Source organism: Aotus nancymaae, unplaced genomic scaffold (genome assembly GCF_030222135.1).
Source record: "Aotus nancymaae isolate 86718 unplaced genomic scaffold, 86718_ANA_hifiasm-v0.15.2.pri h1tg000108l, whole genome shotgun sequence".
Lineage (NCBI taxonomy): Eukaryota > Metazoa > Chordata > Mammalia > Primates > Aotidae > Aotus > Aotus nancymaae.
Genome location: NW_026988523.1, coordinates 15,970,768 through 15,995,179, shown reverse-complemented (window position 1 = coordinate 15,995,179; position 24,412 = coordinate 15,970,768). Strand labels below are relative to the sequence as shown.

Sequence of the window (24,412 nt, the reverse complement as noted above, 5' to 3'; positions counted from 1 at the left end):
CTTTCTGCCTTGTTCATGGTGAGCCTAAACTGAGATTTCGTCTCTAGACAGGACACATCAGACATGCCTGGATCTGGTCTTTCTGCCAAGCCTTCTGAGAGGAATGCAGGCATTTGCTAGTGTATATGGAGGAAGGCTGACCTGAAGTCTCCCCAGTACATTTCACCCAGTGAGAAGAGGACAACACTGACTCCAGAAAGCCTTTTGCTGACCTGCTCTTTGAAACCAGTGTGCCGGCCGGGACTCCTCGCCCTGCACCCCGCCTACACTCATCCCCACCTACCTTGTCCACTCTGCCGCCACAGCTTTAGTCAGGCTCTCATCCCTCTTTCTTGACCTCATTACCACTAAAAAAAGCCTCCTCCAGGGTCCCCATGCTCCAGTCTGGCTCCCTTCCGTGAATCTCCCCCGCAGCTGTCAGTCATTATTCTAAAATGCAAATCTGACCACAACACTCTGCTTAAAACTCTTCAATGACTATGCTAACATTAAAGATAAAGCAGATTCCATAGCTCAGCACTCCAGGTTCTCCACAACATGACTCATGCCTTTCTCTCCAGCCCCCTTTCCTGCCCCTTTCCCATCAGGTTCCCTTACCTCTTTCCCAGGCTGAGCCTCACATGGGAAGCCTCATTTCAGGCCATCACGCCTTCCCACAGGTTGTGATCTCTGGTTGGAATGCTGGCCCCCAGGGCCCTAGCCCTTATTTAACTCCTACTCATCTGTCACTTCTCTACTGTTGGGCCCTCTCCTCTGCGCAGCCTTCCTGGACTGCCTACCTGTCACTCTCACTTGATTTAAATGCCCCTGATTCTGGGCTCCCCTAGCAATGGTTACACTTACCACAATATATTGTAATTAGTTTAACTTTGTCTCCCTCAAGTTCCTCTAGAGCAAGGAGTATTTTACTTTGCATTCTCAAGATTTAACATGGTGTCTGACATAAAGAGCTTTTGATAATAAATGAATAGTATGAAGGAGAGGTTAGCAGGCTCAAATACAAATGACAGAATCATACACAAATACGCAACAGCAGTGAGAGGGTTCACAATGGATGTGTTTACCAGCAAATGATCCAGAAACTGCCAAAATCTCCAAAGAACTCCACATCAACTCTGTGGAGATAGCCACACCCATGGGCAAATCAGACACAGAGCTGAGCTTCTCTGGTGGAATGAAGCAACGCTTCTTATCTTCCCCCATTTAACCAATACTTTTCTTGCTCTGTTTATAGAAATTAATGTTTTATGTAAAAAGCATATGATGGTACAAATTAGAATGTTTTACTATGTAGTGTATTTCTGCATATCTTAACAAAATATGTAAGACACTCCAAAGATTCTGATTATTTAGAAGGGGGAAGCTTAAAGAGATATGTATACTCTGGACAAAGGAAACTAAAACGAGTGAGATTGGGCAGTGACAAATTCCAGCTAAGTTCTAAAGTGAAAAGGCACAGTATTTACCTTATTTCCCTCATTTTCTTTCTAAGAGTAAAACTCCAAGAGGCTTTTTCTTTATAATTTCACGGAAATAAGATAAAATATGTTCATAAAATTGTTTGAACATAATATATACTTTTAAGTATTAAGGAATGAATGTGCCTCTTATATATATGCCATCATGCATCTGCTGGGTGTTGACATATATTCTGAACTCAGTTGGGTATTCCCTGGATTGAACTGAAATAGATATTCTTGATTACATGTCACATATTCCTAACACAGATCCCAGTAGATTTTGAAGGCAGCAAAAGGATCCAATGTAATAATATCTCCGGCAATTCAAATTACTGTATTTTCTTGATTGGTAGAAGCGACCCTATTATTGGATTAATTATTTTAAAAACACATTTCTAAGGTTAAAATTTAAAATACTAGTTGGCTCATTTACAGATGGCTGCTAAATTTTGAAATCGACTTTCTAAAGCCTAAATTAAACATTCCAATAGACACATATAATGCAACCCAAGGGCCTGTTTTCCTAGATGAAAACAAGGATGACCAACTGTAAACTAAAGGCTCCTCTAGGGCTTATCTCCTTACGGTTCTAAAATGCCACTCCTGCACTTTCCAACCACACATAATTGTAATGCTAGCCAACACTTTTTAACTCATGCATTGCCGTTCTTCCTTCAACATTCAGCAGCAAGAGAAGTACAACTGGACCTCTTAGTTTTAAAAGACACTGGGGAATGTTCGTTAAAATTAATCATTGATACCTTTGTGCCCTGCTTTGTTCCATAAAGGGCGTAAGACAGCTATAATCATTATCTAGTTGATTTTTCTTGCTTACATGCCCCTCTTCTCTGCAAGTGAACATCTTCATGTAGACTTTGTTTTAAATGAGAAGCAACCATGCATTCATACTTATAAAGACAATATCAGTCCCCCAAAGAAGGATGAGGCATGATCTATTCATTCAACAAACATGTATTGAGTTTCCAACTCGATGGCCATGGTTGCAAGCTTACAGTCTAACGGGAGATAACAAAGAAGTAGACAGGCAATTACAACACAGTGAGGTAAATGCACGACCGGGAGGCAGAGAATGCCTCTGGAGCACAGAGAAGAGACGCCTCATTCAGAGCTGGGAGATTAGACAAGTTTCCAAGAAATGAAATTAGCTGAAAACTCCAGGAACTGTATGTCATTTGAAGGCAACATGGATAGCAACAACATGGAAATGCCAGGTAGAGTCAACCCAAATCGAACATCCAAGTGACAGTCAACTTCTCAATCCAGATGTGACAAATGGTTATCCTACCACTGTACCTGCATAACCCACGACTGGCCGCCATTTCCCCAAATGCCACATTCTATTACCTAATGTTTCTAGTTTCTTTTATTCCTACATATATTCAACTTCCTCCATTCTATTTCACTCACTTTACCAGTCTCCCAGCTAGCTTGCATTTCAACTCGGCCCCACAAACATTTATCAAGAGCCTATGTGGGAAACAGTGTGACAAATACTGGACACAGGGCAGAAAGGCCCCAGTGCCCTACCACAAGGACTGTGTGACCACGGAAGCACAGGACTGAGAGGAGCCACGTGACTAACCACTGACCATTCCACTGCCCACAGATTTTGCAGAGGTGACCCAGCACTCACAATCCTGCTTGTAAAACAAATTTCCGCACTTGGAACTCATCTTGGGCTTGACGTATTTTTTGGACCCTGAGTCTGTCATATTCTGAAGACGGCAGCATGAACTCTTGACACCAAAGCCCTTCCCTAGCAGTTGAATTCTTTTACTCTGTCCCTTTGAGTATTCATCCTGAAATGGTACACTTCCTGCTTCCAGAGGATACTGATATTTTCTTAACTCATTTCTACATTATCCATTGTCCATATATAACCACAACACTGGGACCAAAGACAAACAACAAGTTTTGACCCTTTGCTCTTCCAAAAATCGCAAGATAAGTGAATGTCTGGGTGAAATTACTTCTTTTCTCAAGAGACGGAGTCTCACTCTGTCACCCAGGCTGGAGTGCAGTGGTGCAATCAAGGCTCGCTGCAGCCTTGATCACCCCGGCTCACACGATCCTCCCACCTCAGCCTCCAAGGAGCCGGGACTACAGGTACATGCCACCACACTCAGCTCATTTTTTAACTTTATTTTTATTTTTTAGTAGAGATGGGGTCTTGCTATGTTGTCCAGGCTGGTCTCAAACTCCTGGCCTCAAGCAATTAGCCTGCCTTGGCCTTCCAAAGTTCTGGGATTATAGGAATAAGCCACTGTGCCAGGCCCAAAATTGCTCTTTAATGTCTCTTCCAGTTCTAAGATTTTTGTAATTTTGTGACATAATTGAAGTCATTTTTTTTTTGAGAATTATAGGTGGGTAAAATTATCCCAGCCTAAGATGTTATTGTAAAGGGAAAATAGGTCAGCATTTCAATAATATTTGGTTTTTCAAGGTTGCCAACAGAACTTCACTCTCAGTGGGCAAGGATGCAGCTGCATGCATAAGTAAACTGGGCCTGGGACATACTTGGTTGTAGTTTTCCAACCAAACACAGAGTTTTACTTCAAAAGATCAACTGAACACAAAATTTAACAGACAAAATGGAAGAGAATGACCTAAATGTTTTGGACTGTATAATACTTCACATCTGAGGAGCTGTAATTATTTTGTTGTCCCCAAAATTGAATCTTAATTATGTTTTGAGATCTGAGTACTAGAAAATACAAAAATTATGTTCCATCTTTTAGGCATTTGGAATAAGCATCACAGACACATAACAAAGCTATGCCTACCCTCATGTGCTGCATAACTTCATATGTATCTTCGTATCTTCGACATGCCGTTTTAAACCTCCAAAATGAGTTTATCAATAAGATACATAGCTTCACAACAAATATCTCAATTTGCAGCTCAAGTTATCATTCTAGACATGAAGAAAGCCACATCTCTCAGGTCTTGCAACATCTAGGGAAAAGCACACCCAAAGCACCCTCAGTCTTTTGAGCCAATGCTCTTTTCTACCACTATGGAAACAGCCTTAAGGTCCCAGGAAACTCTTCACAACAAGGAGCTAACCATCTGGGTTTGAATCTGGTGTTTACCACTTCATAGCTGTGTGACCCTGGCAAGCAATTTAACCTCTCTGGGCATTAGTTTCCTCATGTTAAAAAGAGAGAGAGAGAGTGAGAGAGAATCATAACACCTTCCTCAGAAGGTTGTTGTCATACTGCAGAAATTTCCTCACCTGACCTCATTCTCTAGTAACTCTAAAACTAGTTACTTTGAAGAATTTTGAAAGGGTCACTGGACTACAGGAAAACAAACATGGGGAAGCCACTCGGTTCTAAAGAGAAAGGTTTTGTAATTGCTATGGCTCAATGGGTTGAGTCACATTTAATTAAGTCTGGAATTTTCAAGGACGAAAACAGAACTTCCCAACAGGACACCTAAGACAAGAAAACATGTAGATGAGAGCTGGAGAGCCCCTAGGAACTTCCAGTTAAGGAGCAGGCTAGTAGTAGTAAATCACACTTTATTGAAATGAGGGCGAGGGGGACAGATTCCTCCATCAACTAGAACCAATCTTTCCACATTATCCTCCTCAATGCTTCACACCTGCTATTGAATCCAGGGTGAGCTAACTCTAAACTCTGTATAAATTTGAGAACACTGGGAGATGGGAGAGAGAAGAAAAGAAGCGAAGTCCAGTGAAGAGAACAGTCAGTGGGGATTACCAAATACCTCTGAGCATCGAAATACATGACAGTTTGTAGATATGGGGCCTATAGCATGAATCCCTCCATTTCTCATGACTTACTCATCACTAGTCTTGTATGTGGCTAAAAACTAAAACAGGCACCCAAGCAACACAGTCACATTAGGAAGAGAAGAATAACCTGACACCAAAAAAATGTAATAATCCTTTTGAAGACAACTGGTTCAGAAGTTGTGAATCATTCTGAACTAGCTGGAGGCCAAACCACATGGACGCCACATTTAAATAAAATACATACAACCCCCAAAACAAAGTGGTGACTTGTCAGAAGTCTAGTTCTGCTTTCCCTATCCAGGTCTGCTGGTGATGTACATAATTAATTTTAAAATCATATTCTGAGGAAGGTAGGTACTTGGTAACTGAAGACCTCTAGTTCTCACTGGAAGGTTCCTGTCTTTTCAGACCACACCTGCAGATGTCATTAAGAGTTTATGGCCTTCACCGGGTGATACCTCAGCCCAAAGTACAGTAGCAGGAAAGGCCTGCACTGAAGCAGCTGGGGAAGCCTGAGGCAATGAATGCCTGTGTCAGCAGACCCATGGCAGAGGAAGTGATTGCTGCCAGCCATCTGCCATTGTCCTGCCTTAAATTCCCGGGAGTTACAAGTCACACATTACCTCTACTCTTAACACGAGGTTCTACGCAATTCTGTGCCCGTTCCCTCTTCACACTCCACCTCTGAACGCTGCTCAAAATATTCTGAGTTTTCGGAGACTCAAAGCCAGTAAAGATGGGATGCAAGTGCATAAATCTTTATCACTCCTCAAGCCCATCGGCCAGAATAAGGCCAGCCAGGTGAAATCACACTCCATCCCCTCTATTCAGCCAACCATTATTTTTCCTCTCAAGGCTTTTTGGGTCGCCTCTCACTGCTTGGTCTGAGAATTACTTTTCTTTCCCAATCAAGAATCCCTTCGTTCTTCCATGTTTGACACTTGCTCAAGTAGTGATCCTATTGCCAAGCTTTTCATTTCTCACACTCGGTTTATGTAGGATCTACTAGGTTATACCTAAAAACTTGCGTGACCTGACGCAATATTTTAGAATCTCAGTGGAAAAGAGTTTTGTTTACAGAAGCAGCATTTTTCCAAAGGCCCACTACTCTACACACAAAGTCGTGGCCACTAAGCATCCATTTGTCTCCTCCCAAGATATAGAAAAGAGATCACAATAGGAAATCTGCCACCCTCAAAAGAAGCAGACTTGGAATGGTCTGTCTCTTGAGCCTTCTGGGTACCTCCTAGAGCTACAGGAGCAAGGCAGACACTGACAGCATCAACAGGGAGAGGGCAGAGAGAGACAAGGGTGCCTTTTGGGCAAAGTTGCTTATGGATCTTGTCTAAGAGAATGCCGCTCTCTGGGCCTGTATTCTGTGTGTCATTTTCTGCCATTCCACCCCCAATCTATTTGCCAAAGACCTCAAGATGAATCTAAGAGGTTCTGAATTATTGACAAACCTAGGGAAGATGCTTTTGAAAACATTAAATACAAAAAGAGACCTGTTCAGCTAGTGCAAACACTTGGTCATTAGCATTTTCTAAGGCCAAAAGAGGGGAAAAAAAAAAAAAAAAGCCTGCCTCTGTTAAATAATAATGATATTCACAGAACAACAGACACTGAAATTCCAAGGTTCAGCATCTTGCCAGCTTTACTCACCCCCAGCCATCTTGCTCCTTTATTGGCAGCCTGTTGAATCTGGACTCTTTTGAGGGTGACATGGTAAACAGCTCCTTCCTCTACCTCTTCACCCCAGTCCTGAATCGAGCTCTGCCAAGGATGGGATAAAGAAAAAGAAAAAGAGTATTTTTTTTGCCTCTCTGCTAACCACAATCTATCCCAGCTGCTTTGCTGCTTACAAAAGCACTCAAGGCACAAGATGGGCTGTTCAAAATATTACAATCCGAGCAATGCACAACACATTTTGATAGAGGGAATGCTGAGATTTTCTTGGCTTGTAGCCCCTTCCTGTGGTATCAGGATCCCTGGACTTTTCCATTTAGTTATTTTTCCTAGACTTTCTCACATAAATAGTTTGTTTGAAGTCTTTCTTTTTCTTCATAAAGAAACTGTAGTTTAGTCCTGATTAACTTGTCCCTCTTAAGTGAAAGGAAAAATAATTCTTTTGGAAAAAAAAAGTTTGTACTTTTTAAAGTGGCTCAGTCATTGAACAAACCAGATTTTAAACTCAGACACAAACAACTGTTTAAAATGCCAAGAGTCCTCACTCCTTTGGAAGTGGTTGCTTGTCTTTTTCTCCTCATTGTTCTGGAGCCCACAAAGTTAGCGGGGGTGGAAAGTTTTTATTTCCGTAAAATAATCTGGCAAGTGCAGAAAAAGCAACACATCATCAGGCAGCTTCTACTAAACTCTGTGCAGCGACCCCCTGGATTTCTATGTCCCCAGCTAAACCTGAGGTTTGTGTTAAAGAGCTGCTGGGACGCAGAAGCGCTCCGCGGTTCACCTAGACTAACAGTTTTTTTTTCCTTTAAAGTTCTCCCCTTCTGACATGCATCTGCCCCAGACACACCACAGGCAATTTGCTGAGAAAGTGGGTATGGTTGAAAGGGAGAAGCCACGCAGAGAGAGAGGAATACAAAGCGGAGGGAGAGAGCTTTAGCTCACAAGTATGGAATCGGATCACTCCGAGGGAGTCCAAAACACGCCCAGCGAAAGCGGGAGAAGATTCCCCACCAGAGAAGCCTCGGGAGAAGGCAAAGAGCTCTCGTTACCATTTTAGCTTGCCAAAGCAATTTCATTCTCAGTTTTCTCTCCGGTGCGCGAAGGCTGCATGGTGCGCCCTGCTCGGAGGCCAACGCGGTGTCTGCCGGGCTCAGCCCCGCGGCGCCTCGCCCGGGTCCGGGTCCCGAGCGGCCGCCGCGCACTGACACGCGCCGCGCTGCCCCCGCCGCCGCCGGTGCGCGCGACTCGGGCCACAAAGGGAGCGCGGCGAGCGAGCGAGCGAGCGAGGAGCAGACTCCTCCCCACGCCACTCCGTGATGTAAGGCTTTCCTGTTTGTGCTTGTGAGCACACTCTCCCTTTCTTCAGTCCCATGGATAAAGTTAGCAGGAAAGCGTCTCTCCAGCTCTGAAGGTGATTGGGAAACAACCTTTCAAGTTTATCAGGTTTTCCTGACAGTCACCAGGTGCCAAAATAGAACTGAGTGTGTGATGGAGGATCGGTGTGTGTCTTCTTCCTTCGCTAAAACAATGGAAGGAGAAAGTCCGAAAAACTTCCATTATCTGCCAATTATCTATTTTGATTTTAGAATAAGGAAGTCAGAATGACCCCAGGGAGAGCCCTAATACTAGAAGTCAGGAAGTTTTTCATTACGACAAAGGATAAGGTCAGAGGACACTAGGGTATTCCAAAGCCATGCCCAGGGGCTCTACCCTTTCTTGCATCAGCCATGGACTTCTTTTCACCACCCATTATGATAAAGCTCAATTATCCAGTAACTGGCCATTGTGAGTGGGAAGGGAACAAAGCCTGGTAAGGTTTTGCTGGGACTGACAGTGTCCTGGAGGTTTTGTGAGTCTTTGTGAGTAGCCACCATGGATTAAGTTGTCTGTACTGTAGGGACACTGTGGGATCACAGCCACAGGGAAAAGCTCCTCATCAGAAGACTACCAGCAGGAATTTTATCATAATGGAAAGATCTGCTTTAGGGATAAAAGATTATTACATTTTTTAGATCCAGTTTTAATAAATCAACAGCAAGAGATACCAGATGATAACGCAGTTAAGCTTGGCACCTGCCAGAATTCCATGCCAATTGCAAACACCTTTAGGGCTCATGTCTTTCATACTATTCACCCCAAATGAATTTAATCACTTTCAATTAAAGAAAAAATAGGTCTCCCACTAATTGCCATAGTAAAACAAGCCTGGGCTTCAGTTAATAGTAAATATATCATGAGCTGAAAATTTAGAAGATCAATATACTGATGTTCCCAGGAGGACAGAATAAATGACAGCAAGGGCACATTAAGGAAAAACAAAAGGATCTGTAGACACCTGAGAACATCTTCAAGTCACTCAGCCAGGTTATCCTCATATAACCAGAACCTGCAGGGCACGGTGACTATATAGAGAGGAGATGGCCTTTTAGCAAGCTGAAGTGGTTGTTCTATAATTTAAAAAACAAACAAAAAACAATAGACTAAATCCTTCTGTGATGATCAGGACAGAATGTCGCTGGGAACCGCAGGAAAATCGTGTGGAGGCCCTACCTCCCTGCTTGTTAAGCCATCCTCAGGACCCCAGGCCCACCGCTCGAGGACTTCTTAGGTGATCTTGGAGACAACAAAACGCAGCTGTGAACAGTTAAGCAACCTGAAAGATTAATTTCACCACTACTTTAACCTGATTTTTGGCTATGCATTTGGCAATAACTGAAATGTTTCTGTTTCAGGGATATTAAGCAGTTTCTTCAACCTCACTCTCCCAGGAAACCTTCCTGGGCAGAGCAGCTTATAATTCACAAGGCCCCACTCAGGTTTCAGATCTACTCACCCTTCTCTGTACTCCACCAATTCCCTGGCTGGCCACCTAGTGTGTAAAGGGAAAAGAACTGGCTTCAAGGCAAATAGATCCAGCTTCACAGCCTGCCTTGCAGTGAAGGAACCTGAATGCTACTACCCTGAGCCTTAATTACCTCATCTGTAAAATGGGACAAACATCTACCTGAAAGAGTTTGAAAGAGGATCAAATGAAATAATACATGCAAATCCTAAGCACATGGTAAATAATCCAAAAAAGTGCCACTGTCTCCTTATTGTACTTTCTCCCAAACCATATTTATCCATACTCACTGAAAAGCATGTTATGTATGCAATACTAGGAAATCTGAAATGATGTCTTCTCATGGAATTACTTTAACATTTCAGAGAGGTTTTCCAAGATTATTTGTATTTACACCTAATAACGTGCGTTGCAGTTTACAAATTTTTTTATATTCATTTAAAAATACTTCATCAGTGGGCAGTTCAGTCCATATTACCTTACTACCTATATCTTTGGGTTAAAGTATTCCTGGTCAATAAGTGAGCAGACAAACCAGTAAGCCACTTATAACTCAGTTAGTGTTTATTTACCACATTTGCCTTCCCTTGACCTAACAGAGTCATGAGAGGATAGGTCAAGTTTTGTTAAAAGGAGATCAGGAATGTTTTATAGTTCTTAGAGAGCAAGACTTGCATCTCTTTGGTTCCATTTATTCCAAGGTACTCTATTCTTTGTGATACTATTGTAAATGGGATTGATTTGTAAATTTCATTTTTAGATCATTTGTTGTTAGTATATAGAAACACATTAATTTTTCTTTTGCAATTTACTGAATTTGTTTATTTATAGTTTTTTTGCTGATACACATAAATAGCTATCCCTTGTTTATGAATTGAAAGATTTAATATGCTAAAATGTCCATGTTACCCAAAACTTTCTGCATATTCAATGCAATCCCTCCCCAAATCCCAGTGTATTTTTAACAGAAATAGCAAAAATAATCTTTAATATGGAACTACAAAGGATCCTGAATAATCAAAGCAATCTTGAAAAAGAAGAATAAAGCTGGAGATCTCATGCTTCCTGATTTGAAAACATATTACAAAGCTACAGTAATCAAAACTTCATGGTACTGGCATAAAGACAGACATATAGACCAATGGAACAGAACAGAAAGCCCAGAAATAAACCCAAGCATATGTGGTCAATTGATCTTCAACAAAGGTGCCAAGAATACACAACAAGGAAAAGATAGTCTCTTCAACAAATGATACTGGGAAAACATTTGCACAAAAACTAGATCACATGCAAAAGAATGAAATTGGACCTTTATTTTACACCATATGAAAATCAATTCAAAATGGATTTCAGACTTAAGAACTGGAACTATACAACTCCTTAAAGAAAATTACAAATTACAGGAGTTTGGTTTGTTTGACCCTCCTAATCTTATGTTGAAATTTGATCCTCAGTGTTGGAGGTAGGGCCTAATGGAAGGTGTTTGGATCATGGAGGTAAATCCCCCATGAATGGCTTGGTGCCATCCTACAAGGTATTGTGTGAGTTCTCACTTCATTAGTTCCAGTAAGTGCTGATTGTTAAAAAGGAGTATGGCCTCCATTTCTCTCTTGCCTCCTCTCTCACCACATGATCTCTGCACATTCTGGCTCACCTTCCCCTTCTGCCATGAACTCAAGCAATTGAGGCCCTCACCAGATATAGATGTTGATGCCATGCTTCTTGTACAGCTTGCAGAACCATGAGCCAAATAAACTTCTTTTCTTTATAAGTTACCTCCTCTCAGGCATCCCTTTATAGCAACACAAAAAAACTTAAATAAAAATGTAGGGGGAATCCTTCATGATATTGGCCTTGGTAATGATTTCTTGGATCTCACACCAAAAGCACAGGCAAGAAAATTACAAATAGAGAAGTGGAACTACATCAAACTTAAAAGCTTCTGTGCCACAAATGAAACAATCAAGAGTGAATAAACAACCTCTGGAATAGGAGAAAATATTTGCAAATCATGTATCTAATAATGGGTTAATACCCACAATATTTTAAGAGCTTCTACAACTAAATATAAAAAAAAAACCTCAATTTAAAAATGGGCAAAACACCTGAATAGACATTTTTCCAAAGAAGACATACAAATGACCAACACATACATGAGAAGGTGCTAAACATCACTAGTCACCAGGCAAATGCAAACCAAAACTGTAATGAGACATAACCTCACACCTGTTAAGGTGGCTATTATTAAAAAAAAAAAAAAAACAAAATAAAAACTAACAAGTGTTGGTGAGAATGGGGAGCAACTGAAACCCTGGTGCACTGTTGGTAGGAATGTAAAACAGTGAAGCCACTGTGGAAGACAGTATGGAGGTTCCTCAAAAAATTAAAGATAGAACTACCATATTGTCCAGCAATCTCAATTCTAGGTATTTACCCAAAATAATTTAAATCAAGATCTCAAAGCAATACTTGCACTTCCATGTTCATTGCAGCATTATTCACAATAGCCAAGATGTGGAAGCAACCTAAATGTCCATCAACAGATGAATGGATAAAGAAAATGTGGTATTATTAAATAATAAAAAGGAAGAAAATCCTGTCATATGCAACAACATGGATGAATCTTAAGGACATTACGCTAAGTAAACTAAGCCACTTACAGAAGGACAAATACTACATGATCCCACTTATATGAGGTATCTAAAATAGCTACACTCTTAGAAGCAGAAAGTAGAATGGTGATTGCCTGGGGCTGGAGAAAGGGAGAGGTGGGGAATTGCTGTTCAGTGTATATACAGTTTCAGTTATGCAAGATGAATAAGTTCTAGAGATCTGTATATTGTGCTTATAGTTAACAATAATGTAGGTACACACAAAAATCAGTTAAGAGGGGAGAAAGATCTATATTTAAGTATGAGTATGTTGCTAGGAATAGTTTTGTGTTGCCATATTTGGTGGGCACTGACAGTAACAACAGAAAAATTCTAGCATATAAGAGGAAAGAGGTATGGAAGAGCACCAAACTAGGGAGGAAAAATTTTTCTTGCTTTACAGTTTTACCAGAGCCAATAAATAAAGAGCAAATGCAAGCAGCTGGTGTGCCGATTCTTTAAAAGAGTCTGTCTAGAAATGGAACTATATAATATATATACCCCATTCATTCATTTATTTATGTATTCATTGGTCTCTATGACACCACATTTTTCTACATTTTATTCTACCTCTCTGTCTGCAAGATGAAGTAAAAAATACAAAAATTATGACAGACTGTACTTACATAGGATGACATGGAGTGATATTTATGTGTCTAGGTAAATGATGGGATATTTGGCACATGACTTTAAATTCCAGCTCTAGATCACTTGCCAACCAAGAGTCTGACCCTCACTTCTCACAGCCTTATTTTCCTCATTTGTCTCTTGTCATGCTTATCATGAGGATTAAATGAGATATACTACATAAAGTATCTGATAGAGTGCTTGCAACATAAGAGGCATTGAATAAAAATGTATCTCTTCTCCCTACTCTCACACCATTTCCCTTTAATGTAATTTTGCATTTGTTTACTGCTTTTGGTTTGTAATCTGAGTGTTCTTTATACTTTTGTCTGGGTAAGAGATTACATTGCATAACAGAAAAGGACAGTGAAAATATAATAGACATTGTACTTGGACATAAGTATGTAATAAAAACTTGTTTTATAAATGATATATCTGGTAAGTGGTTAATATCTAAAACATATAAGGAATGCATACAACTCAATAGCAAACTAACCAACCTGACTTAAAAAATGGAACAGAGAACCTGAACAGTGTCCCAAAGTAGACCTACAAATGACCAACAGGTGTAGGAAAAGATGCTTAATATCACTAATCATTAGGAAAATGCAACGAAATCACAATGAGATATCACCTCATACCTGTGGGGATGGCCATTATTTAAAACCAAACGACAAGTGTCAGTGAGGATGCAGTCAAAAGGGAACGCTGGTACGCTGTTGGGGAAGTAAATTGGTACAGCCACTATGGAAAACAGTATGGTGATTCCTAAAAAATTAAAACTAGAACTACCATATGATCCAGCAATCCCAGTTCTGGGTATGTATTCAAAAGAATTTAAAGCAGTATCTCAAAGAGATATCTGCCCTCCCATATTGATTACAGCATTATTCACAATAGTCAAAATATTATGGATACAATGGAATATTATTCAACTTTAAAAAAAGGAGGAAATCCTGTCATCTGTGGCTACATAAATGGACCTGAAATAAACCAAACACAGAAAGACAAATACTGCATGGTCTCATATGTGGAATCTAAAATAGTTGAACTCATAGAAGCAGAGTAGAATGGTGATTGGCAGGGTGAGGAGTTGGGAGAAATGTGGTGGTTATAGTTAAAGGGTACAAAGTTTCAATTATACAAGATGAATACCATCTAGAGATCTACCACAGGTCTACAACACAGTGCCTAATAGCTACCAGTACTGTATATACTCAAAATTTTCTGAAAGGGTAGATATTGCGTTAAATGTTCTTTACACACACACATGCACACACACAAATAAGAATATGATAATAATAATAAAGGAGGAAGCTTTGGGAAGTGATGAATATGTCTGTGGCTTGGATGGTGATGAAGGTTTCATGGGAGTACACTTATCCCCAAACTCATCAAGTTGTATACATTAAATATGTACAGCATTTTACATCCCAGTCATACTTCAATAAAGTTGTTTAAAAAAAACTTGCCTTGAAGATGGCAATATCAACATAAAATGGTAAGAAATGAGAAGGCCTTGACTTTGTAATCCTCAATCTCAACGCTGCACTATAATGTCCTAGTCTCAGCTAGTCCTACTGTCCTATGCCCAGTCCTACACTCAGGAAAGCACTCCTGAGAGGGCAATAATAATAATAATAATAACCATGCCAAGAAAAATAAATAAGTGAGAGGGCAGGATTTCCATTCCACACTTTAGTACTACTGAATACCAACTGCCTCTACTTACCTATAACCACTACCTAAGCAGACTAATGTGAATCTTCTCCCACTCACTGGTAGTGGACTTTTGAATATAACTGATAATCACTCTTTTGCAATATTTTACTCATAAACTATAATAAACATTATAGATCCATAAAAATTTTGGAGGAGGACCTAAGCAAATAAATCTGGTCCTTCTTGATTCCTTCCTCCAACAATATGGAAAGCATTGTCAAAACACAAGCTATTTAATTCTTCCAATATCCCTAAGAAATGCTTCTCCCTATTCTTCAGGTTTGCAGGCTGCGTTGCTTACCAATCAACCTTCCATGTTCAGCTTTCCACTCTAACCTGGGCATCCTGCTATGGTTGTTTCTAGCTATGATAACTGGGGTTTCACCTGCTTTTTGCTTGAATTTTCAACCTTGCTTTGCTAAGGGTAAAGAGTCAGGCATGTTTGGTTAAAGATGACTAGTCTTCTGAACACTCCTTAACCAGTAGGCAATTGCTTCCATTTTCTGAGGGACCAAGCTGATTTTATTAGTTGTCACAGATATAATTTAAGATATGAGTTAAAAATCCTCAATGCTCTGTTATTAGATTTTTATATTTAGGAAAGCAAATTGCAAGCCCACTTTAGGCAGATGTATTACAACTAAAGAAGAGGCTGCCCTAGGGTATAGAAAATGAAGACAGAAGAAACATAAGCAAATAGCACTCAACAGATGGCAGGCCAAAGGCAGAGAGCTCCATGATGGCAAACATTTTTCAACCAATAGTTCACCAATTGTTGGCAATTATTCTTAATTGTTGATGATGCTCTCCTGAGGAGGAAGCTGGATGCTGAAATACTATTTGTAACTTGGGCTAATGAGCATTATTACCTCATCTAATTATAGATTTCTGTAAAAGAAAAAAGAACAGACAGCCAGAATTTTGTTCACATGGTTGCAAAGATCAAAACATATAACCACCAGCTCAGAAATAACGCCAGGTTGTGTGATATATAATAAAACATCTGCAGAATGGGAGATGGGTGACCTGATGCCATGGAGGCTTTGACCAAGATTGAGGGAGTTACTGGGCAATTTGCCAAATCATATCTTTTTGTGGGACTGAAGGAATCTCCTTTTTCATAATAGTGGTATTGAAATGGTACTGAAAACCAAGATAAACTAGTATAACAAAGTAGCTAAGAGTGAAGGCTCTGCAGTTAGAGACAACTAGATTTAAGTCCTAAACCCACCACTTCTCTCTGAGGCAAGGTCTTTAACCCCTCTAAGCCTATTTTTAAGAGAACAGGGATACAGGCCGGGTACAGTGGCTCATGCCTGTAATACCAGCATTTTGGGACGCTGAAGTGGACGGATCACCTGAGACCAAGATTTCAAGACCAGCCGAGGCAACATGGTGAAACCCCATCTTTACTAAAAATACAAAAAACAGGTGGAGGTGGTGGTGGTGCCCACCTGTAGTCCCAGCTACTCTGGAGGGAGGCTGAGGCAGGAGAATCGCTTGAACCCGGGAGGTGGAGGTTGCAGTGAGCCAAGATCGCACCACTGCACTCCAGCCAGGCAACAGAGTGGGACTCCATCTCAAAAAATAATAATAATAAGGATACAAACACCTTCCTCGATGGCTTATAGTAGGAATTAACTGAGATAATACACATCATGCCTTTTGCACAGTACCCAGCAACGTACATAATGTTTTCTATTATCTAGACACTAGATACTAGACTCTAGATACTAGATAATGTTGTCTATTATCATCATTATCTATTACAACTACATGTTAGGTCAATGAACTGCAAAAGCTTAGGAGGCTATGTTAAAAATTAGGCCCATATTTTGAGTAGCTCAAGATTTTTTAGCTTGAAGCCAAACATCATGATACAGAGATCACAGCAAGAGCTATAAGCCCCACAAACTGTCCAGTCTGAGTAACACTGAGTTGCTACACAACATAGAAAAACACCATACTTGATTTTCTTGCCCACTTCAGTTTATCCTCCACACAGCGATCACAGTGATCTCTTCAAAACCCCGTATTGTCCTTTCCTTTTCTTAAATCCCTCCAGGGGCTCCTCATTGCTGAGAATAAAAGCCTAAAGCCTTTTCATATGCCATAGGGCCTTGCCCAGGTTGGCCCCTGCCTAATTCTCCAGCTTCCTTCCACTCCTCTACTTGTGCTCTCTGGGCTCCAGCCACCCAAGTCTTCTTTCAATGTCTTGAACATATCTGGCTCCCTCCCTTCACAGAGCCTTTGCTCATGTGGTTCTCCATCTTCGGGACATCCTTCTCTGTTCTTCTCTCCCACCTCAGATAAATATCCGTATTATGTGCTCTCTCATGGTACCATATTCTTCTCTTTGTAGCTCTATCACAGTTGTAATGTTACACTTAATTGTATGACTATTTGGTAAATGTCTGTTTCTCCCATTTCTCCCATTAGACTGTAAACTCTTTCAAGACACGGGTAATGTCACTTTTTTCTCATGACTGTGCCTAGCACATAGCATATGCTCAATAAATAATTTGATATAGATAGATACCATGCTATAAATTCAGTAAATGTGGCTGGGCATGGTGGGCCATGCCTGTAATCCCAAAAATTTGGGAGGCTGAGGCAGGAGGATCACTTGAGCCCAGAATTTCAATACCAGCCTGGACAACACAGCAAGACTCTGTCTCAAAAAAAAAAAAAAAAAATCAGCAAGTGCTTAGTAATTATAATTGAATGACATAAATAAATCTTAGATATTGGCTCTACTTTAAAGTTGCTTGTACCCTAAAAGCAGATAAAAGGCATAAATAAAATGAATACATGATGTTACAAAGCCACACATCAGCAAGTACAGATTAAGAACACAGGGCAGACTAACAATGTGGCCTTGAAACACTGAGAAAATAAGTCAGGTGGTTCTCACTCTTAAAGGGCCAGGTAATTTCAGCTTTTATCAAGGCTGTGTTAACCACCACCTTTGAAGAAATAGAGAAATATATGTTGGGAGGAAGAAAGAGGAGTCTTCCAAATGGCATGTTCAAAGGAGATAGAAAGAGATTATATTTGTTTGGAGAAGTGGACCACAGAGTTCAGGTAAATGAGGTGTGAATAAAGTTGGTAGATTTTTAAAAATTTTTCTTAAAAGATAAATGAACAGTGTGAACAAGAGGACTCTTTTTATTAATACATATATATGAAGTATATGTGATGGTTTGATACAATGTGCATACAATGTGCAGTGAGCAAATCAGGGTAATTAGGATTCCATCATTTCAACCATTTAACACTTATTTGTGTTGAGAACATTTCAAATAATCTTTTGGCCATTTTGAAATATACAACAAATTACTGTTAACTATAATTACCCTTCTGTGTTATCAAACACTAGAACTTATTCCTTCCAACTATACATTTGCACCCATTCACCGACCTCTTTTTCATCCCCCTCCACCTTTCCCGGCCTCTCTGGTAATCATCATTTTACTCTCTTTCATGAGATTAACATTTTTTTTTAGCTCCCACATGAGTGAGAACATGCAATATTTGTCTTTCTGTGCCTGGCTCATTTCATTCAACATACCTCTAGTTCCATCAACATTGCTGCAAATAACAGAATTTCATTTTTTATGTCTGAATAGTATTCGTGTGTGTGTGTGAGATCACATTTTCTTTACCCATTCACCCACTGATGTACACTTCGGTTGATTCTATATCATGGCTATTATGAATGGTGCTGAAATATACATGGAGGTACAGGGAGCCCTTTGATATACTAATTTCCTTTGATATCCTGATTTCCTTTCCTTTGAATGGATAAATACCCAGTAGTGACATTGCTGGATCACGTGGTAGTTCTTTTTTGGTTTTGTTTTTGTTTTTTTACAAAATTCATACTGTTTTCCATAATGGCTATACTAATTTACACTTCCATTTCAGTGTATTAGAGTTTCTTTTCCTCTGCATCCTCTCCAGCATTCGTTATTTTTTGTCTTCTTGACATTAGCCATTCTTTTTTGTCTTTCCCTGATGATTAATGATGTTGAGTATTTTTTTTCATATACCTGTTGGTGATCTGTATGTCTCCTTTCGAGAAATGTCTATTCAGATCCTTTGCCCACTTTTCAATGGGATTGTTTTTTGTTTTTTGTTTTCCCGTTGAGTTGTTTAAGTTCCTTATATATTCTGGATATGAATACCTTGTTGGATGAATAGTTTGCAAATACTTTCTCACATTCTACAGATTGTCTCTTTGCTTTGTGAATTGTTTTCTTTGCTGTACAGAAGGTTTTTAGTTTAATATAGTCCCACTTACCTATTTTTGTTTCTGTTGCCTGTGCTTTTGAAGTCTTAGCCGTAAAATCTTTGCACAGACTAAGGTCCTAAAGCATTTCTAGTAGTTTTATTTACATTTAAGTCTTTAATCCATTTGAAATTGGTTTTTATATATGGTGAGAGATGGGTCTAGTTTTATTCTTCAGCATATGAACAACCAGTTTTCATGGCACCATTACTGAAGAGAGTGTCCTTTTCCCAATGTATGTTCTTGGTGCTTTTGTCAAAAGCCAGTTGGCTGTAGATATATGGATTTATTTCTGGTTTCTCTGTTCTGTTCCATTGGTGTGTATGTCTGTTTTTAAACCAATACCATGCTGCTTTGGTTACTATAACTTTGTAATATAATTTAAAGTCAGGCACTGTAAGGCCTCCAGCTTTGTTCTTTTTGCTTTGGCTACTCTGGCTCTTTTGTTGTTACATAGAAATTTTCGGACTGCTTTTTCTATTTCTGCGAAGAATGTCATTGGTTTTTTGGTAGGGATTACATTGAATCTTTAGAATGCTTTGGGTAGTATGATTATTTTAACAATATTAATTCTTTCAATACATGAGCATGAAATGTCTTTCATTTGTTTGTGTCCTCTTCAATTTCTGTATCAGTGTTTTGTAAGTTTTATTGTAGAGATCTTTCACCTCCTTCAATAAGTTTATTCCTAGTTATTTTTTGTAGCTATCATAAATGGGATTGCTTTCTTTATTTCTTTTTCAGCTGGTTCATTATTGGCGTATAGAGACACTACTGATTTTTGCACGTTGATTTTGTATCCTGAAACTTTACTGAATTCCCTTATCAGTTCTATGAATTCTTTTTTTGTGGAGTCCTTAGGTTTATGTATATATAAGATCATATTGTATGCAAAGAGGCAGAATAGGACTTCCTCTTTTCCGGTTTGGTTCTTTTTATTTCTTTCTCTTGCCTGATTGTTCTGGCTAGGACTTCCACTACTATGTTGAATAAAAGTGGTGAAAATGAGTATCCTCATCTGTGAACAAGATGATTCTGATACTCATCCACAGGTTAGCTTAGAATGGAGAAAGGACATGGGGAGGATATTACAGTAATGTACACACCAAGTAATTAATACCTAGGCTAAGTGAGGCAACATAAGAGTTTTGAAATAAATAAATAAATCTGAGTGATATTTAGGAAAAATAAATGTTGCAACTTGATAATAGGCAGCATGTTGCAAGTAACTGATAGAGTAAAGCAAAACAAACAAAAAAAACCCCCACAAAACTACAAAATTTTAAGACTAGAATACCAGGACTGTGGTCGGGACATGAAAATAAAGGGAAAATGAGAAGGTACAAGGCTTTAAGAAAAAAATATCAGCTCAGTTCTGGGGATAAAGAAATTGGATATAGTGAAGAGTGATAGAAAGGAGAGATAAGACTAAAAATGAAGAAAGTGACTTGTAAGATAATGCATACATGGGAAATTATTTGAAACCACGAATTCACATGATTCTTCCTTTAGTGGAAGAGAGGCAGTCTAAAAAGAGTCTCAAGATGCACCCACCATCAAAGAAGGAAAAACAAAAATAATCAGAGAAACAAGCAAGAGGGAAAGAAGAGAAAGAAGAATTTGAGCTATGAAAATTAATGCCTCAGTGTCAGACACATTCGCATCAGTCTTGGAATATAGTCAATGGACTTTAGAATACTTCAGACAGGAGATTTACTTTCTACCTTATCAAAAGATGCTGCATATATTTTAAGAGCGCTTACCCTGTTTAAAAACATACAAAAGTTTAAAAAAATTATCACCAGTTATTCTGTTCTATGACACTCTTCAATAAAACATAACCAAAGTTAATTGAAAGTCTTAGTGTGGTCAGTTACATAACATTAGAATTGCTGAATAGCTTAAACACAGTGTTTTCCCAGAAATATTTGTCTTTTGGATGAAACCAAGAATGGAAAGTTTCTTCTTTAAAGGAAAACTTTTGAGAAGGTGGAAAGAAAAGAAAAACATATATAATGAAATATAATTGTAACAAAAATTAACGAAAATTCTACAAATATAATTACTCATGCAGAGACATACCAAAACACAAAGAAAAGTGAATTTTACCACTTTAGAAAGTCCATTGTGGACTGCATATCAATTAGATAATGTCTTTTTAAAAATCAGAAAATATCTCATATATTGCCTTTGCCAAGAACAAATTTAGACAGATCTTTGGTTTTTGTTATTTTCCTATTAAACTGGCAGAATCAACTCATAATGACCCATGTTGATCCTGTTTTGTCTAAGACATGAAGTGAGGTCTACAGAATGAAAATGTTTAGTTTGGGAAAGGGGAAGGGCCAGAGTAGTTACTTTGGTTTATTCAACTTCGTCTAGATGAGTGAATAACTAATGCTCTAGAAAGCTGTACCTAGCTCTCACCCCTAACCTGATTCTTCTCCCATTTTCCTCTCTCTTCATCCTTCCCTCCAGAGATTGTGTATATGTGTACACACATGTATGTGTTGTCTGTGCTGTGTGTGTGCATATATATATATCATGGGAGGGGAGAACTGATAGAGTGGGCTGGCCTTCATTTCCAACTTTTGTCATAAGAATTAATGACATATTTCCAGAACAACATAAAGCCAACAGAAAGGCATTGTAAATAAAAAATGGTGCAATGGTATTTTGTGGCAACCTGATAGCCAAGTAAGTAATATACTTTTCCTTGTAGCTAAATAGGTAATACAGTTAATATTGTTCAAAGCAATTTCTCTTTTATAACTTGCTAGAATGCCCTTCTGTTAATTTAGTGTATCCTGTGCCTCAGTAAACCATACCACCCTGGTTGAAGACTGCTTGACCTTGGCATAAGAACCAGCTGGCATTCTTATCATACATACTCAACTAAGGCTAAGTTACCAGTCTTTACCACTTGAGAAGGCTTGAGGGTAAGCTGTGGATTAGACAAACAGGGAGAAATTGTTCAATTTGATTAATTCTATAAATCCATACGAGACTTAAGCTGCCTTACAGGGTCCAGAAGGTCCTCAAATCAGTTCAAGTACCCAAAAGAAATCAAATTGGCTTTGGGTGTAGGTTCCAAGGATTCTGGGACAAAAGTGGGCCTCCCGGGATTGTGTCATGGCTCTGAACCATGGGAACGAGGGCATCACCATAGAATGTTGGAGTGTCAAGATAGAAAAAGCCTGGAGCTGGGCACAGTGGCTCATGCCTGTAATCCCAACACTTTGGAAGACGGAGGTAGATGTATCACTTGAGGTCAGGAGTTCAGGACCAGCCATGGCCAACATAGTGAAACCCCATCTCTACCAAAAAATACACACACACACACACACACACACACACAAATTAGCCAGGCATGGTGGCGTGTGCTTGTAATCCCAGGTACTCAGGAGGCTGAGGCAGGAGAATCCCTTAAACCTGGGACGTGAAGGTTGCAGTGAGCCGAGATCGTGCCACTACACTCCAGCCTGGGCAAGAGTGTAGTGGCACGATCCAAAAAAGAAATAAAAAGCCTTCTTCTGACTATTAGGTTGGTGCAAAAGTAATTGCTTTTGCCATTAAAAGTAATGGCAAAAATCGCAATTACTTTTGCACCAATCTAATATTATCCCATTGAACAAAGCTGCCATATCAGTCCATGACTGCCTATCTCTGGACTGTTTTGTGACAAAGAAAATTCCTTCTTGTTTAAACTGGCATAAATCTGACAAGCAGCCAAACCTATATTCCAATTAATATGTCCGGTTATATAGAACAGAATCAGTAAAGGCAAAAGAGGCACTTAACCAAAGTCTTGATTATAATAATATCCCAAGAGTTACTCTGAGGTACTCTGATTCCAAATTGTTCTGGCCTTTACCTACTTATTATGTAATGAATATTTATTTTGTGACCACTATATACCAGACACTGTGCTACACATGGTAGAACTAACTTTCAACATGACAGACAAGGCACCTACCTCATGGTGCTAATGGATTAGAGGGAGAAACAGACAAAGCACTTAACGTTACCATATGATAAATGTTGAAAGAAAGCTGCTATTAGAGTATACAGGCTAAGCCCATAGAATTCAAGAAAGACTTCCCAAAGAAAACAATCTCTATGACGAGATCCAAAAGATGAGGTAGAATTAATCAGAAGTAGTAGAGGAAGGGGTGGGTAGGGGAAGACAGCAATCTAGGCAGAGAAGACAGAATGGGAGAATTAGATCACAGATTAAAAAGAATCCTAGACATGGCCCCCTAGTTTACACACATGCCAAATAGGCTAATACTGCACATTTTTCCTAAATAAGCATAGCACTACATCTCCTCTTCTTGAGCACGAATTCGTCTTAATAGTATAATATACTGTGTGTATGTCCCTTGGAAACAAGAGATATGTTTTTGTTTTATTTTATGTAATCTCATAATCCCTCAAATAATCTTCTGTCAAGGGCCAGGTAAATAAATAACTATTTTAGTGACCTCAACAGAACATGTACTGTGTGTAAAGTACTGAATTGTACATACTGGTCCTGGATCTAAAGTAAGGGAGGTGTGATGGTTAATTTTATGTGTCAACTTCACCAAGTCAACGAGTGTCCAGATTAAGCATTGTTTCTAGGTGTGTCTCCGGATTTAGATCAGCATTTGCATCAGTAAACTCAGTAAAATAGATTGCCCTCTCTAATAGGAGTGGATATATTTAATCTATTGAGAGACTGAATAGAACAGAAGGAGAGGAGGGAGGAATTTGCCCTTTTTTTTCCTGCCTCACTGCTTGAGCTGGGACATCTCATCTCATCTTTTCATGTGCTTGGACTGGGTTTTACATCATTGGCTCTTCTTATTCACAGGCCTTCTGGACTCAGAATGAATTTCACTGCTGGCTGCAGACAGCAGATCATGTGACTTCTCAGCCTCCATGATCGTGTAAGCCAATTCCTGATTAAATATTTCCTATTATTTCTGTATCTGTAGTGAACCCTGACTAGTACAGGAGAGGAGACAAACAAGGGAATGAACAAAGTCAGCAAGTAAAAGGGAAGCAGGTGAATGTGGGCTTTTGTCTTAGTCCATTTTATGTTGCTATAAAGGAACACCTGAGACTGGGTAATTTATGCAGAAAGGCTTATTTGACTCATGGCTCTGCAAATACACCATCAGCATCTGCATCTGGTGAGGGCTTCAGGCTGCTTCCACTCACGGTGGAAGGTGAAGAGGAGCTGTAAGAGATCACATGGTAAGAGAGGAAGCAAGAGAGACAATGGGGAGGTCCCAGGCTCTTTTTTTTTTTTTTTTTTAAACAATCAGCTCTTGTGGGAACTAATAGAGCAAGAATTTACTCACTGCA

The 24,412-nt window shown here is 39.4% G+C and overlaps 1 protein-coding gene across 5 annotated transcripts in view; it reads right to left on the bottom strand.

The window, feature by feature from the left end:
* Positions 1–24,412, bottom strand: part of RGL1 (ral guanine nucleotide dissociation stimulator like 1) — a 286,254-nt gene that overhangs the window by 111,527 nt on the left and 150,315 nt on the right. For 2 of the 5 annotated variants that reach the window (XM_064370417.1, XM_012444382.2), the window contains exon 3: positions 6,904–7,014. The exons of 1 other annotated variant lie outside the window; for it this stretch is intronic. In XM_064370417.1, coding sequence (XP_064226487.1) covers positions 6,904–7,014 — 111 coding nt within the window. Of the gene's footprint in view, positions 1–4,264; positions 4,402–6,903; positions 7,015–7,976; positions 8,060–24,412 lie in introns of those variants that run through there. 2 more of the 5 variants (XM_012444383.2, XM_064370418.1) reach the window with 2 other exon arrangements.